Below are 14644 nucleotides of genomic sequence, written 5' to 3'. Positions count from 1 at the left end.
GTTCCTGGCGCCGATCCGGCGGGGCTGACGGGAATTGTAGTATTAAAAACAAAAAAAAAACTGCGGATGCTGGAAATCCAAAACAAAAACAAAAACAGAATTACCTGGAAAAACTCAGCAGGTCTGGCAGCATCGGCGGAGAAGAAAAGAGTTGACGTTTCGTGTCCTCATGACCCTTCGACAGAACTTGAGTTCGAGTCCAGGAACGAGCTGAAATATAAGCTGGTTTAAGGTGTGTGTGTGGGGGGGCGGAGAGAGAGAGAGAAGTGGAGTGGGGATGTGGTTGTAGGGACAAACAAGCAGTGATAGAAGCAGATCATCAAAAGATGTCAACCACAATAGTACAAAAGAACACATAGGAGTTAAAGTTGGTGATATTATCTAAACGAATGTGCTAATTAAGAATGGATGGTAGGGCACTCAAGGTATAGCTCTAGTGGGGGTGTTTTTTTTTAAATAATGGAAATAGGTGGGAAAAGGAAAATCTTTATAATTTATTGGAAAAAAAAGGAAGGGGGAAACAGAAAGGGGGTGGGGATGGAGGAGGGATGTCAAGACCTACCTAAAGTTGTTGAATTCAATATTCAGTCCGGAAGGCTGTAAAGTGCCTAGTCGGAAGATCAGGTGTTGTTCCTCCAGTTTGCGTTGGGCTTCACTGGAACAATGCGGCAAGCCAAGTAGTTCCTTGTTGCCCACAAGGCCCCGGGGCACCATCCAACCTGTTCCACGAATCCGGTCTTAACATAAACTGCTGATTTCCACATGTTTAAATGGGGTTTTGATGCTGACCTCCAAATGGGGGAAGGAATGGGTTTCATCTTCAGGCTTCGTGTGTTCCAGTCAATATGACAAATGGGAGCATAGAGTCACAGATGTCCACACACAGAAAAAGGCCCTTCGGCCCACCAAGTCTGTGCCAGTCACACAAGTACCTAACTATTCTAATCCCATTGTCCAGCACTAGGTCCATAGCCCTGTATGCCATGGCATTGCAAGTGCACATCCAAATACTTCTGAAATGTTATGAGGGTTTCTGCCACTACCACCCTATCAGGCAGTGAGTTCAAGATTCCCACCACCCTCTGGGTGAAAAAATTCTTCCTCACATCCCCTCTAAACCTCCTGCCCCTTACCTTAAATCTATGCCCCTTGGTTATTAATCCCTCTACCAAGGGGAAAAGTTCCTTCCTGTCTACCCTATCTATGCCCCTCATAATTTTATAAACCCCAATCACGTCCCCCCTCAATCTCCTCTGCTCCAAGGAAAATAACCCCAGTGTATCCAATCTCTCCTCATAAATAAAACTCTCCAGCCCAGGCTACATCCTGGTAAATCTCCTCTGCACTGTCTCCAGTGCAATCACATGCTTCTGATAATACGGATTTCAGAACTGCACGCAATACGCTAGCTGTGACCTAACCAGCATTTTATACAGTTCCAGCATAACCTCCCTTGTTGAGAAAACATTTGGAGAAATTACAACAAATAATCATTTCTAACAGCAGCTTTTTAAAAATAAAATATCAATTACTTTTCACAGAATCACAGTGCAGAAGAGGCCCTTCAGCTCATCGAGTCTGCACCGACACGTGAGAAACACCTGACCTACCTACCTAGTCCCATTTACCAGCACTTGGCCCATAGCCTTGAATGTTATGACCTGCCAAGTGCTCATCCAGGTACCTATTAAAGGATGTGAGGCAACCTGCCTCCACCACCCTCCCAGGCAGTGCATTCCAGACCGTCACCACCTTCTGGGTAAAAACGTTTCTCCTCACATCCCCCCAAAACCTCCTGCCCCTCACCTTGAACTTATGCCCCTTTGTGACTGACCCTTCAACTAAGGGGAACAGCTGCTCCCTATCCACCCTGTCCATGCCCCTCACTTTTGAAGCATAAATTGCTTAAAGCTAAGTAGAACATAATAAATTAAACAATCATTACAGCACCAAAGGAGGTCTTTAGAAGTAGGAAGCAGTTAATAAAATATATAGGATCCTGGGCTTTATACATAGGGGCATAGAGTACAAAGGCCAGGAAGTTGTGATAAGCTTGTATGAAACGCTGGATCGGCCTCAATTGTAGTATTGTGTCCAGTTATGGGCACCACACTTGAGGATATGAAGGTGTTGGCGCATGAAAGATTCACAAGAACGGCTCTAGGGATGAGGAACTTCAGTGATGTGGATAGATTGGAAACAGTGGGTATGTTTTCTTGAGAGAAGATGGAGAGAAGTTTTAATAGATTTGTTCAAAACCATGCAGGTCTGGACAGAGTAGATAACTAACTGTTCCCTTTGGTGGAAAAGTCGAGAACCAAAGGACACCATTTTAAGGCAAAAGAATGAAATGCAGCAGGAGGGAAAACATCTTTGCGCACCGGTCTGGGTGGCGCTGCCTTAAGAGTGTGATGGAGGCTGGTACAATGGAAAGGTGTCCGACGAAGTCGGGTTAGACCTGGCACCTTAACTGTTCCTCTCTCCACAGACGCTGCCAGACCTGCTGAGATTTTCCAGCATTTTCTGTTTTTATTTCACATTTCCAGCATCCGCAGTATTTTGATCGATTACAACTGAAAAGGAATTGGGTTCAAGCGAAAATATTTGCAGAGCTATGGAAAAGGCCAGCGAATGGGACCAGGTCAATCACTCTTCCAAAGACACAAACACAGAGAGGTCAGGTGGAATAGCCAATGCTGTCACCCCCAGCCCGGCATTTTCCGCTAGGCCCAAAGCTGACACAACCTCTGGTCGGGCAGAAAGCGCCTCACCAAAGTCAGCTTCACTCGGTCGCGTTTCCCGCCCTCGGGCCTGACCTAGATCAGCGCAGGCGCGCTGCGACTGGCGGGCGGGGCCCAGCTCTACGCAGACGCGCTGCGACTGGCTGGCGGGCGCGGGGTGGGGTGGGGCAGCTCGGCGCAGGCGTGTTACGATTGGTGGGCGGGGACCAGCTCTGCGCAGGCGCGGTGTGACGGACGGGCGGGCGGGCGGGGCTGGCACGGATGGACCGAGTGGCGGTGGTGAAGTTGGGCGCGGTGGCCGGAGCCGGTGTTTGTGTCCTGTTCGGAGGCGCCGTATTAGCACAATATATATTTACCATGAAGAAAAAAGCGGGCCGCAAGACCAAGATCATCGAGATGGTGGGTGAGCGGGTTTACCCGGGACTGAGCCCGGGGAAGGGGTTGGGGTTGGGGTTGGGGTTGTCCCGGGACGTAGCCCCTGGCGGAGAGGGGGCTGTTTACCCGGCGCCGGCTTGAGGCCTCCGGCCGCTGCCGAAGTCACAAAGGCCGCCACCCGGGGACACACGGGCAGACAGGAGCGGTCATGAGGCAGGTGTGAGTCCCGGGAGCTGGTCAGACTCCGACTGGAGGGGGGGTGGGGGTGGTGAAGGGGGGTAACAAGAGAGAAAATAGGGGCTAGAGAGACCGCGGACAGGGGGAGAGAGAGAGGGGCGGGAGGGGGGAGAGAGAGAGGGGCGGGAGGGGGGAGAGAGAGAGGGGAGGGAGGGGGAAGAGAGAGAGGGGCGGGAGGGGGAAGAGAGAGAGGGGGGGAGAGAGAGAGAGAGGGGGGGGGAGAGGAGAGAGGGGGGGGAGAGAGAGAGAGAGGGGGGAGAGAGAGAGAGAGGGGGGAGGGGAGAGAGAGAGGGGGGAGGGGAGAGAGAGAGAGAGAGGGGTGAGAGAGAGGGGAGAGAGAGAGAGAGAGAGGGGAGAGAGAGAGAGAGATAGGGGAGAGAGAGAGAGAGGGGAGAGAGAGAGATAGGGGAGAGAGAGAGAGATAGGGGAGAGAGAGAGAGAGATAGGGGAGAGAGAGAGAGATAGGGGAGAGAGAGAGAGAGAGGGGGGAGAGAGAGAGGGGGGAGGGGAGAGAGAGAGAGAGGGGGCAGGGGAGAGAGAGAGAGAGAGGGCAGGGGAGAGAGAGAGAGAGGGGGCAGGGGAGAGAGAGAGTGAGAGGTGCAGGGGAGAGAGAGAGAGAGAGGGGGGAGAGGGGAGAGAGAGGGGAGGAGAGGGGAGAGAGAGGGGGGAGGAGAGAGGAGAGAGAGAGGGGAGGAGAGGGGAGAGAGAGGGGGGAGGAGAGAGGAGAGAGAGAGGGAGGGGGGAGGAGAGAGAGGGAGGGGAGAGAGAGAGAGAGGAGGGAGGGGGGAGAGGGAGAGAGAGTTGGGGGGAGGGAGAGGGAGGGAGGAAAGAGTTGGGGGGAGGGAGAGTGAGTGAGTGAGTTGGGGGGAGGGAGAGTGAGTGAGTGAGTTGGGGGGAGGGAGAGTGAGTGAGTTGGGGGGAGGGAGAGTGAGTGAGTTGGGGGGAGGGAGAGTGAGTGAGTTGGGGAGGAGGGAGAGTGGTGGAGTTGGGGGGAGGGAGGGAGAGTGAGTGAGTTGGGGGGAGGGAGGGAGAGTGAGTGAGTTGGGGGGAGGGAGGGAGAGTGAGTGAGTTGGGGGGAGGGAGGGAGAGTGAGTGAGTTGGGGGGAGGGAGGGAGAGTGAGTGAGTTGGGGGGAGGGAGGGAGAGTGAGTGAGTTGGGGGGAGGGAGGGAGAGTGAGTGAGTTGGGGGGAGGAGGGAGAGTGAGTGAGTTGGGGGGAGGGAGGGAGAGTGAGTGAGTTGGGGGGAGGGAGGGAGAGTGAGTGAGTTGGGGGGAGGGAGGGAGAGTGAGTGAGTTGGGGGGAGGGAGGGAGAGTGAGTGAGTTGGGGGGAGGGAGGGAGAGTGAGTGAGTTGGGGGGAGGGAGGGAGAGTGAGTGAGTTGGGGGGAGGGAGGGAGAGAGTGAGTGAGTTGGGGGGAGGGAGGGAGAGTGAGTGAGTTGGGGGGAGGGAGGGAGAGTGAGTGAGTTGGGGGGAGGGAGGGAGAGTGAGTGAGTTGGGGGGAGGGAGGGAGAGTGAGTGAGTTGGGGGGAGGGAGGGAGAGTGAGTGAGTTGGGGGGAGGGAGGGAGAGTGAGTGAGTTGGGGGGAGGGAGGGAGAGTGAGTGAGTTGGGGGAGGGAGGGAGAGTGAGTGAGTTGGGGGGAGGGAGGGAGAGTGAGTGAGTTGGGGGGAGGGAGGGAGAGTGAGTGAGTTGGGGGGAGGGAGGGAGAGTGAGTGAGTTGGGGGGAGGGAGGGAGAGTGAGTGAGTTGGGGGGAGGGAGGGAGAGTGAGTGAGTTGGGGGGAGGGAGGGAGAGGGAGTGAGTTGGGGGGAGGGAGGGAGAGTGAGTGAGTTGGGGGGAGGGAGGGAGAGTGAGTGAGTTGGGGGGAGGGAGGGAGAGGGAGTGAGTTGGGGGGAGGGAGGGAGAGTGAGTGAGTTGGGGGGAGGGAGGGAGAGGGAGTGAGTTGGGGGGAGGGAGGGAGAGGGAGTGAGTTGGGGGGAGGGAGGGAGAGGGAGTGAGTTGGGGGGAGGGAGGGAGAGGGAGTGAGTTGGGGGGAGGGAGGGAGAGGGAGTGAGTTGGGGGGAGGGAGGGAGAGGGAGTGAGTTGGGGGGAGGGAGGGAGAGGGAGTGAGTTGGGGGGAGGGAGGGAGAGGGAGTGAGTTGGGGGGAGGGAGGGAGAGGGAGTGAGTTGGGGGGAGGGAGGGAGAGGGAGTGAGTTGGGGGGAGGGAGGGAGAGGGAGTGAGTTGGGGGGAGGGAGGGAGAGTGAGTGAGTTGGGGGGAGGGAGGGAGAGGGAGTGAGTTGGGGGGAGGGAGGGAGAGGGAGTGAGTTGGGGGGAGGGAGGGAGAGGGAGTGAGTTGGGGGGAGGGAGGGAGAGGGAGTGAGTTGGGGGGAGGGAGGGAGAGTGAGTGAGTTGGGGGGAGGGAGGGAGAGGGAGTGAGTTGGGGGGAGGGAGGGAGAGGGAGTGAGTTGGGGGGAGGGAGGGAGAGGGAGTGAGTTGGGGGGAGGGAGGGAGAGGGAGTGAGTTGGGGGGAGGGAGGGAGAGGGAGTGAGTTGGGGGGAGGGAGGGAGAGGGAGTGAGTTGGGGGGAGGGAGGGAGAGGGAGTGAGTTGGGGGGAGGGAGGGAGAGTGAGTGAGTTGGGGGGAGGGAGGGAGAGGGAGTGAGTTGGGGGGAGGGAGGGAGAGTGAGTGAGTTGGGGGGAGGGAGGGAGAGTGAGTGAGTTGGGGGGAGGGAGGGAGAGTGAGTGAGTTGGGGGGAGGGAGGGAGAGGGAGTGAGTTGGGGGGAGGGAGGGAGAGTGAGTGAGTTGGGGGGAGGGAGGGAGAGTGAGTGAGTTGGGGGGAGGGAGGGAGAGGGAGTGAGTTGGGGGGAGGGAGGGAGAGGGAGTGAGTTGGGGGGAGGGAGGGAGAGGGAGTGAGTTGGGGGGAGGGAGGGAGAGGGAGTGAGTTGGGGGGAGGGAGGGAGAGGGAGTGAGTTGGGGGGAGGGAGGGAGAGGGAGTGAGTTGGGGGGAGGGAGGGAGAGGGAGTGAGTTGGGGGGAGGGAGGGAGAGGGAGTGAGTTGGGGGGGAGGGAGGGAGAGGGAGTGAGTTGGGGGGAGGGAGGGAGAGGGAGTGAGTTGGGGGGAGGGAGGGAGAGGGAGTGAGTTGGGGGGAGGGAGGGAGAGGGAGTGAGTTGGGGGGAGGGAGGGAGAGGGAGTGAGTTGGGGGGAGGGAGGGAGAGGGAGTGAGTTGGGGGGAGGGAGGGAGAGGGAGTGAGTTGGGGGGAGGGAGGGAGAGGGAGTGAGTTGGGGGGAGGGAGGGAGAGGGAGTGAGTTGGGGGGAGGGAGGGAGAGGGAGTGAGTTGGGGGGAGGGAGGGAGAGGGAGTGAGTTGGGGGGAGGGAGGGAGAGGGAGTGAGTTGGGGGGAGGGAGGGAGAGGGAGTGAGTTGGGGGGAGGGAGGGAGAGGGAGTGAGTTGGGGGGAGGGAGGGAGAGGGAGTGAGTTGGGGGGAGGGAGGGAGAGGGAGTGAGTTGGGGGGAGGGAGGGAGAGGGAGTGAGTTGGGGGGAGGGAGGGAGAGGGAGTGAGTTGGGGGGAGGGAGGGAGAGGGAGTGAGTTGGGGGGAGGGAGGGAGAGGGAGTGAGTTGGGGGGAGGGAGGGAGAGGGAGTGAGTTGGGGGGAGGGAGGGAGAGGGAGTGAGTTGGGGGGAGGGAGGGAGAGGGAGTGAGTTGGGGGGAGGGAGGGAGAGGGAGTGAGTTGGGGGGAGGGAGGGAGAGGGAGTGAGTTGGGGGGAGGGAGGGAGAGGGAGTGAGTTGGGGGGAGGGAGGGAGAGGGAGTGAGTTGGGGGGAGGGAGGGAGAGGGAGTGAGTTGGGGGGAGGGAGGGAGAGGGAGTGAGTTGGGGGGAGGGAGGGAGAGGGAGTGAGTTGGGGGGAGGGAGGGAGAGGGAGTGAGTTGGGGGGAGGGAGGGAGAGGGAGTGAGTTGGGGGGAGGGAGGGAGAGGGAGTGAGTTGGGGGGAGGGAGGGAGAGGGAGTGAGTTGGGGGGAGGGAGGGAGAGGGAGTGAGTTGGGGGAGGGAGGGAGAGGGAGTGAGTTGGGGGGAGGGAGGGAGAGGGAGTGAGTTGGGGGGAGGGAGGGAGAGGGAGTGAGTTGGGGGGAGGGAGGGAGAGGGAGTGAGTTGGGGGGAGGGAGGGAGAGGGAGTGAGTTGGGGGGAGGGAGGGAGAGGGAGTGAGTTGGGGGGAGGGAGGGAGAGGGAGTGAGTTGGGGGGAGGGAGGGAGAGGGAGTGAGTTGGGGGGAGGGAGGGAGAGGGAGTGAGTTGGGGGGAGGGAGGGAGAGGGAGTGAGTTGGGGGGAGGGAGGGAGAGGGAGTGAGTTGGGGGGAGGGAGGGAGAGGGAGTGAGTTGGGGGGAGGGAGGGAGAGGGAGTGAGTTGGGGGGAGGGAGGGAGAGGGAGTGAGTTGGGGGGAGGGAGGGAGAGGGAGTGAGTTGGGGGGAGGGAGGGAGAGGGAGTGAGTTGGGGGGAGGGAGGGAGAGGGAGTGAGTTGGGGGGAGGGAGGGAGAGGGAGTGAGTTGGGGGGAGGGAGGGAGAGGGAGTGAGTTGGGGGGAGGGAGGGAGAGGGAGTGAGTTGGGGGGAGGGAGGGAGAGGGAGTGAGTTGGGGGGAGGGAGGGAGAGGGAGTGAGTTGGGGGGAGGGAGGGAGAGGGAGTGAGTTGGGGGGAGGGAGGGAGAGGGAGTGAGTTGGGGGGAGGGAGGGAGAGGGAGTGAGTTGGGGGGAGGGAGGGAGAGGGAGTGAGTTGGGGGGAGGGAGGGAGAGGGAGTGAGTTGGGGGGAGGGAGGGAGAGGGAGTGAGTTGGGGGGAGGGAGGGAGAGGGAGTGAGTTGGGGGGAGGGAGGGAGAGGGAGTGAGTTGGGGGGAGGGAGGGAGAGGGAGTGAGTTGGGGGGAGGGAGGGAGAGGGAGTGAGTTGGGGGGAGGGAGGGAGAGGGAGTGAGTTGGGGGGAGGGAGGGAGAGGGAGTGAGTTGGGGGGAGGGAGGGAGAGGGAGTGAGTTGGGGGGAGGGAGGGAGAGGGAGTGAGTTGGGGGGAGGGAGGGAGAGGGAGTGAGTTGGGGGGAGGGAGGGAGAGGGAGTGAGTTGGGGGGAGGGAGGGAGAGGGAGTGAGTTGGGGGGAGGGAGGGAGAGGGAGTGAGTTGGGGGGAGGGAGGGAGAGGGAGTGAGTTGGGGGAGGGAGGGAGAGGGAGTGAGTTGGGGGGAGGGAGGGAGAGGGAGTGAGTTGGGGGGAGGGAGGGAGAGGGAGTGAGTTGGGGGGAGGGAGGGAGAGGGAGTGAGTTGGGGGGAGGGAGGGAGAGGGAGTGAGTTGGGGGGAGGGAGGGAGAGGGAGTGAGTTGGGGGGAGGGAGGGAGAGGGAGTGAGTTGGGGGGAGGGAGGGAGAGGGAGTGAGTTGGGGGGAGGGAGGGAGAGGGAGTTGGGGGGGTGAAGGGGGGTAACAAGAGAGAAAATAGGGGCTAGAGAGAGCGCGAACAGGGGGAGAGAGAGAGGAGGGGGGGAGAGAGAGAGGAGGGAGGGGGGAGAGAGAGAGGAGGGAGGGGGGAGAGAGAGGAGGGAGGGGTGGAGAGAGAGAGGAGGGAGGGGTGGAGAGAGAGAGGAGGGAGGGGTGGAGAGAGAGAGGAGGGAGGGGTGGAGAGAGAGAGGAGGGAGGGGTGGAGAGAGAGAGGAGGGAGGGGTGGAGAGAGAGAGAGAGGGGTGGGGCGGAGAGAGAGAGAGGGGTTGGGGGGGTGAAGGGGGGTAACAAGAGAGAAAATAGGGGCTAGAGAGAGCGCAGAGGGGGAGAGAGGGGTGGGGTGGAGAGAGAGAGAGAGGGGTGGGGGAGAGAGAGAGGGGTTGGGGGGGTGAAGGGGGGTAACAAGAGAGAAAATAGGGGCTAGAGAGAGCGCGAACGGGGAGAGAGAGAGGGGGGGATAGAGAGAGGGGGGGAGAGAGTGAGAGAGGGGGGGAGCGAGAGAGGGGGAGAGAGAGGGGTGGGGGGAGAGAGAGGTGGGGAGAGAGAGGGGGTAGTGAGAGAGGGGTGGGGGGGATGAGAGAAAGAGGGGTGGGGGGGGAGAGAGAGAGGGGTGGGGGGGGAGAGAGAGAGGGGTGGGGGGGGAGAGTGAGAGGGGTGGGGGGGGAGAGAGAGTGAGAGGGGTGGGGGGGGAGAGAGAGTGAGAGGGATGGGGGGGGAGAGAGAGTGAGAGGGATGGGGGAGAGAGAGAGAGGGGTGGGGGGAGAGAGAGGGGTTGGGGGGGTGAAGGGGGGTAACGAGAGAAAATAGGGGCTAGAGAGAGCGTGAACAGGGGGAGAGAGAGGGGGAGGGGGGGAGAGAGAGGAGGGGGGAGAGAGAGAGAGAGGAGGGTGGAGAGAGAGAGGAGGGTGGAGAGAGAGAGAGAGGAGGGTGGAGAGAGAGAGAGGAGGGTGGAGAGAGAGAGAGAGGAGGGTGGAGAGAGAGAGAGAGGAGGGTGGAGAGAGAGAGAGAGAGGAGGGGGTGGAGAGAGAGAGAGAGGAGGGGGTGGAGAGAGAGAGAGAGAGGAGGGGGTGGAGAGAGAGAGAGAGGAGGGGGTGGAGAGAGAGAGAGAGGAGGGGGTGGAGAGAGAGAGGAGGGGGTGGAGAGAGAGAGGAGGGGGTGGAGAGAGAGAGGAGGGGGTGGAGAGAGAGAGGAGGAGGGGTGGAGAGAGAGAGAGAGAGGAGGGGGTGGAGAGAGAGAGAGAGGAGGGGGTGGAGAGAGAGAGAGAGGAGGGGGTGGAGAGAGAGAGAGAGGAGGGGGTGGAGAGAGAGAGAGAGGAGGGGGTGGAGAGAGAGAGAGAGGAGGGGGTGGAGAGAGAGAGAGAGGAGGGGGTGGAGAGAGAGAGAGGAGGGGGTGGAGAGAGAGAGAGAGGAGGGGGTGGAGAGAGAGAGAGAGGAGGGGGTGGAGAGAGAGAGAGAGGAGGGGGTGGAGAGAGAGAGAGGAGGGGGTGGAGAGAGAGAGAGAGGAGGGGGTGGAGAGAGAGAGAGAGGAGGGGGTGGAGAGAGAGAGAGAGGAGGGGGTGGAGAGAGAGAGAGAGAGGAGGGGGTGGAGAGAGAGAGAGAGGAGGGGGTGGAGAGAGAGAGAGGAGGGGGTGGAGAGAGAGAGAGAGAGGGGGTGGAGAGAGAGAGAGAGAGGAGGGGGTGGAGAGAGAGAGAGAGGAGGGGGTGGAGAGAGAGAGAGGAGGGGTGGAGAGAGAGAGAGGAGGGGTGGAGAGAGAGAGAGGAGGGGGGGAGAGAGAGAGAGAGAGAGGAGGGGGGGAGAGAGAGAGGGAGGGGTGGGGAGGAGGGAGGGAGAGAGGAGGGGGGGAGAGAGAGAGGGAGGAGTGGGGAGGAGGGAGGGAGAGAGAGGAGGGGGGGAGAGAGAGAGGGAGGAGTGGGGAGGAGGGAGGGAGAGAGAGAGGGGGGGAGAGCGAGTGGAGGGGGGGAGGGAGGGAGAGAAGGGGTTAGAGAGAGAGGGGAGGGGGAGAGGGGGGTGTGGGGGGAGGGGGGGAGGGGAGGGAACCGAGGGGGGGGGGGGGAACCGAGAGGGAGGGAGGGGGGGTGGGGAGGGAACCGAGAGGGAGAGGGCGTGGTGGGGAGGGAACCGAGAGGAAGGGGGGGTGGGGAGGGAACCGAGAGGGGAGAGGGAGAGGTGGGGGGGGGAGAGAACCGAGAGGAGAGGGGGAGAGGTGGGAGAGAGAACCAAGAGAGGGGGACGGGGGGGGGAAAGAGAGAACCGGGAGGTGGGGGGAGAGAGAACCGAGAGGGGGAGGGGGGAGAGAGAGAACCGAGAGGGGAGGGTGGGGCGGAGAGAGAATGGAGGGGAGAGAGAACCGAGAGGGGAGGGTGGAGAGAGAGAACCGAGAGGGGAGGGTGGGGCGGAGAGAGAATGGAGGGGAGAGAGAACCGAGGGGGGAGAGAGAACCGAGAGGGGAGAGGGAGGGGGTGGGGGGGAACCGAGAGGGGAAGGGGGGGGGGGGCGGAGAGAACCGAGAGGGTGGGGGGCAACTGAGAGGTGGGGGAGGGTAGGGGGAGAACCGAGAGGGAAGGGGGTGGGGGGGGGGGGGGTTAGAGAGAGAACCGAGAGGGGGGGTGGGGGGAGCGAACGGGGGCAGGGGGTGGGGGAGGGAACCGGCGTGGTGGGGAGAACCGAGAAGGGGGTTGGAGAGAGCGAAGGGGAGGAGGGAGGTGGGGGTAGAGAACCGAGAGGGTGGGGTGGGGGGGGGGGGTGTGGGGGGGCGGGGGGGGGGGGGCGTGAGAGTTGGGGTGGGGGGGGGATCGAGAGATGAGGGAACCGAGAGGGGAGAGGGTGGGTGTGGGGGGACCGAGAGATGAGGGAACCAAGAGGGGAGGGGAAGGGGGGTGGGGACAGAGGGGGTAAGGCGGGGAGGGAGAGAGAGAGGAGAGGGGGGGACTAGAGAGGGAGAAGGGGGTGACAGAGAGAGGGGGTTGTAGGTCATGCACCCTGTGGTAGGGGGGGGGTTGGAGTGAGAGATTGGGGGAAGAGTGAGAGAGAGAGTGCAAAGTGGGGGAGGAGAGAGTGAGAAGGAGAGTCAGGCACCCTGGGCTGAAGGGGGAGTTGAGGCAGGGTTCAGGCACCCGCAGGGAGGAGGAGAGGGGGCAGACAGGGCTTAGGCATGCGTGCGGAGTGGGGGGTGGGTCTCGGGCACCTGCATGGAGAGAGGGTGGAACTCAGGTACCCACAAGACTGGGGAGATGGGACGGGTGTCAGGCACCTGTGCAGAGTGAGAGTCTGGCACCCACGGGTGTGTGGGAGGAATGGAGAGGCAGGGCTTCTGGTACCCGTGTTACATGAGGTGGTCAAGCACCCCAGGGGAGAACAGAGAATGAGTGGGTGCGGGATGTGGGGTTCAGGCACGTGGCGGTGGAGAGAGTGGGTGTCAGGTATTTTGGGTTGTGGGGGAGGGGGGAGCTGTTAGGGCGGTCAAGCACCCTGGGGACGGGGAGGAATGTGGGGAGCTTCAATCCCCATACCGGATGTTGTACTTCATGGAAGCCTGCCTCACCTTACTGCATGCTTGTGGAGTGGTGTCTCCTAAGTTGTCTGAACAATTTTCTCTTACTAATGGTGAGAGATGCCTATGGTACATCATGGAAAGCTAATTACCTTAGAGTGAGTGGTGCCAGACCTGCTATACTGCACTGCTGTGCTAAATATAAAAGAGAAACTTGCATTGAACTGCGCCCCCGAAATACATAGTACTGATGTAGCCATAGTGAAAATTCACAGGCTTTTCCCAAAGGGATCTTTTAAATCATAGTTCAGATTGTAAACAATTGCTTACACTGTAGTATTGGCAATATTATTATCATGCCATAGCTAGTTACAGGTACCTCATTCTTGTGAAAGTGGTAACCTTGGTTTTCTAAAGGTTTGGTGCGTGTTTACATATATGACAGGAATTGCTGTGTTATTGAAGCCTACTCAAAACTTGTGTAAGGAAATAATTTCCCTTCCTTTTGGCCTCCACTGCTCCTTACATCTCTGGCCCAGTCAAATAATCATTCTAGTAATTGTTCACATTGTTGCCTGCCACCTACTTTTTTGCATATGCAGTCAGTATTTCTAGCCCCTGGTTGAGCACACAGAGGAAAACCAGCTCTTTTGGGGGCTTCTGAAATATACCCCGACGCAGTGTGATTCACATCTGTGTATGCACTGAACAAACCATTATGCACGCTCAAAAAGGGTGGAATGCTATGAACACTGACCTGCAGCAGTCCCTGGGTCTACATGTAGGAGGGCATGAGTGGAATCCCAGTGCCTCCAATCATACTGCTCAGGTTGCTGAGTTCTCTCTTGCTCTGTAACGTTGTCAAACTCATTTTCTGTCTCTTCCTCCTTAATGCTGAATTGCTGTAGATTTCAAAACAGTGGATCCCTGGATCATGTCCCCAAACTTCCATAAAATTATGCCAAAGCAATAAATATGCATTTGTCCTTTGAGTTCTCCCCCCTCTTTCCTCCCCCAGCAGATTGGATTGAACATGGGCATGACAAATTCATGCCCCATTGCACCCCCATTGTAACTACAACATTTCGTGTGTCATATCTGAGGCAGTTGGGATTCAATTTTCTGGAAAATGCAATCTCGGTTGCTTTGGAACCCTAGCCTTGGTTACATCTTTAATGAGGATTGTTCTTCTGTTGTACTTTGTCTTTGAGTTATCAGTTTATATGGGCAGTGTCCATGTTTTAACAGCCATCAGTCAACTTTGCAGAGATCGGTAGGTTGTTGTGTCTGAAACAAGGAGTTCAATTCTAATAATGTGGTCCAGAACATAATTTGGATATAAATTGAATAATTGCTCACAAATTCATCTATTTATTATTTGGCAAATACAATATCAAAATTATGTATTTACCTACACATTTAGGCTCAGATTGAGTCAGAATGGGGTTCTAGCACATTGCAGACCACTAAGTTCGGATACCACCCATCCTGGTGCAATGAATGGTCAATGTGCCTTTATGGGATGTTATGATCCCAGCTGAGGTTATCCCTGGACAAGCCTGATCCCAGACTGCAGCCCAGCTTGATAGATCCCAACTTTTAATTTGTTTGTCGAGATGCTTGGGAAAGTGGCTATTGAGCAGAGCCACCGGAGTCAGCTAATTAACTTTTAACAAAAGAATAATACATTTATTTAACAAGAAAAGATGAACTATATTACAATACTCCTTCACCCACAACTGTACCTTTACAGATATATGCAGATTTGTAAGGATAACACAAGTTACAAATGCTATCTTATACTCTAATATTCACAGTAAGCACACAGTCCATGTAAACCAATAGACACCCTGTGGTCAGACACACCACACTCTGAAACCAAGTGACAGATGCCACCTCAACCAGATGATATGGATCTCAGACCAACTCCTTCCAGACGCTTGTCCCACCATGAGCCAACCGGTCTCACTGAACTCCGTCTTTTGCACGAGGATTTCCAATGTCCACTCTCCAGGAACTCGCTTTGGAACCTTCTCCCAAACCGACGCCTTCCGCAAGGGTTCACCTCCAGGGCTTCGAACTTTCCTTCTGATGTTCCTCTCCCCTGGGTCACCACATGCATTCAAGCTGTCTTCCACGCACTCACTCTCTGACTCAGCCATCATCAGTACACCACTGTTTCACATGCCCATAGCAAAGAGTTACAAACCTTCAGCCGTCTCTTTGGACCTTCTTGCCTCGTGCAAGCTGTTCTCTCTTTAAATCTGCTTTCTGCAGTTTTTGCCTCTTTTTAAATCTGAAGCTTGCAGCCTTTCTCTCTGCCCCTCACTCTTAACTTCACTTAACAGGACCTTTTCCAGG

At 58.5% G+C, this 14644-nt stretch overlaps 1 protein-coding gene across 5 annotated transcripts in view; it reads left to right on the top strand.

Annotated features, from left to right (window-relative positions):
* Window positions 1-1727: 1727 nt before the first annotated feature.
* nt5c3a (5'-nucleotidase, cytosolic IIIA) overlaps window positions 1728-14644 on the top strand; it is a 39826-nt gene continuing 26909 nt past the window's right edge. For 2 of the 5 annotated variants that reach the window (XM_041189160.1, XM_041189159.1), the window contains exon 1: window positions 2998-3140. Coding sequence is in view for 1 of the 5 variants with exons in the window: in XM_041189155.1 (XP_041045089.1) it covers window positions 3003-3140 (138 nt within the window). In the remaining 4 variants the exon portion in view is untranslated. Of the gene's footprint in view, window positions 1760-2982; window positions 3141-14644 lie in introns of those variants that run through there. The other 3 variants (XM_041189158.1, XM_041189155.1, XM_041189157.1) reach the window with 3 other exon arrangements.

This window comes from Carcharodon carcharias, chromosome 6, assembly GCF_017639515.1.
Source record: "Carcharodon carcharias isolate sCarCar2 chromosome 6, sCarCar2.pri, whole genome shotgun sequence".
In the NCBI taxonomy this organism is placed as follows: domain Eukaryota; kingdom Metazoa; phylum Chordata; class Chondrichthyes; order Lamniformes; family Lamnidae; genus Carcharodon; species Carcharodon carcharias.
Note: the sequence above shows the minus strand (reverse complement) of the source record. Positions and strands in the feature narration are given on the sequence as shown.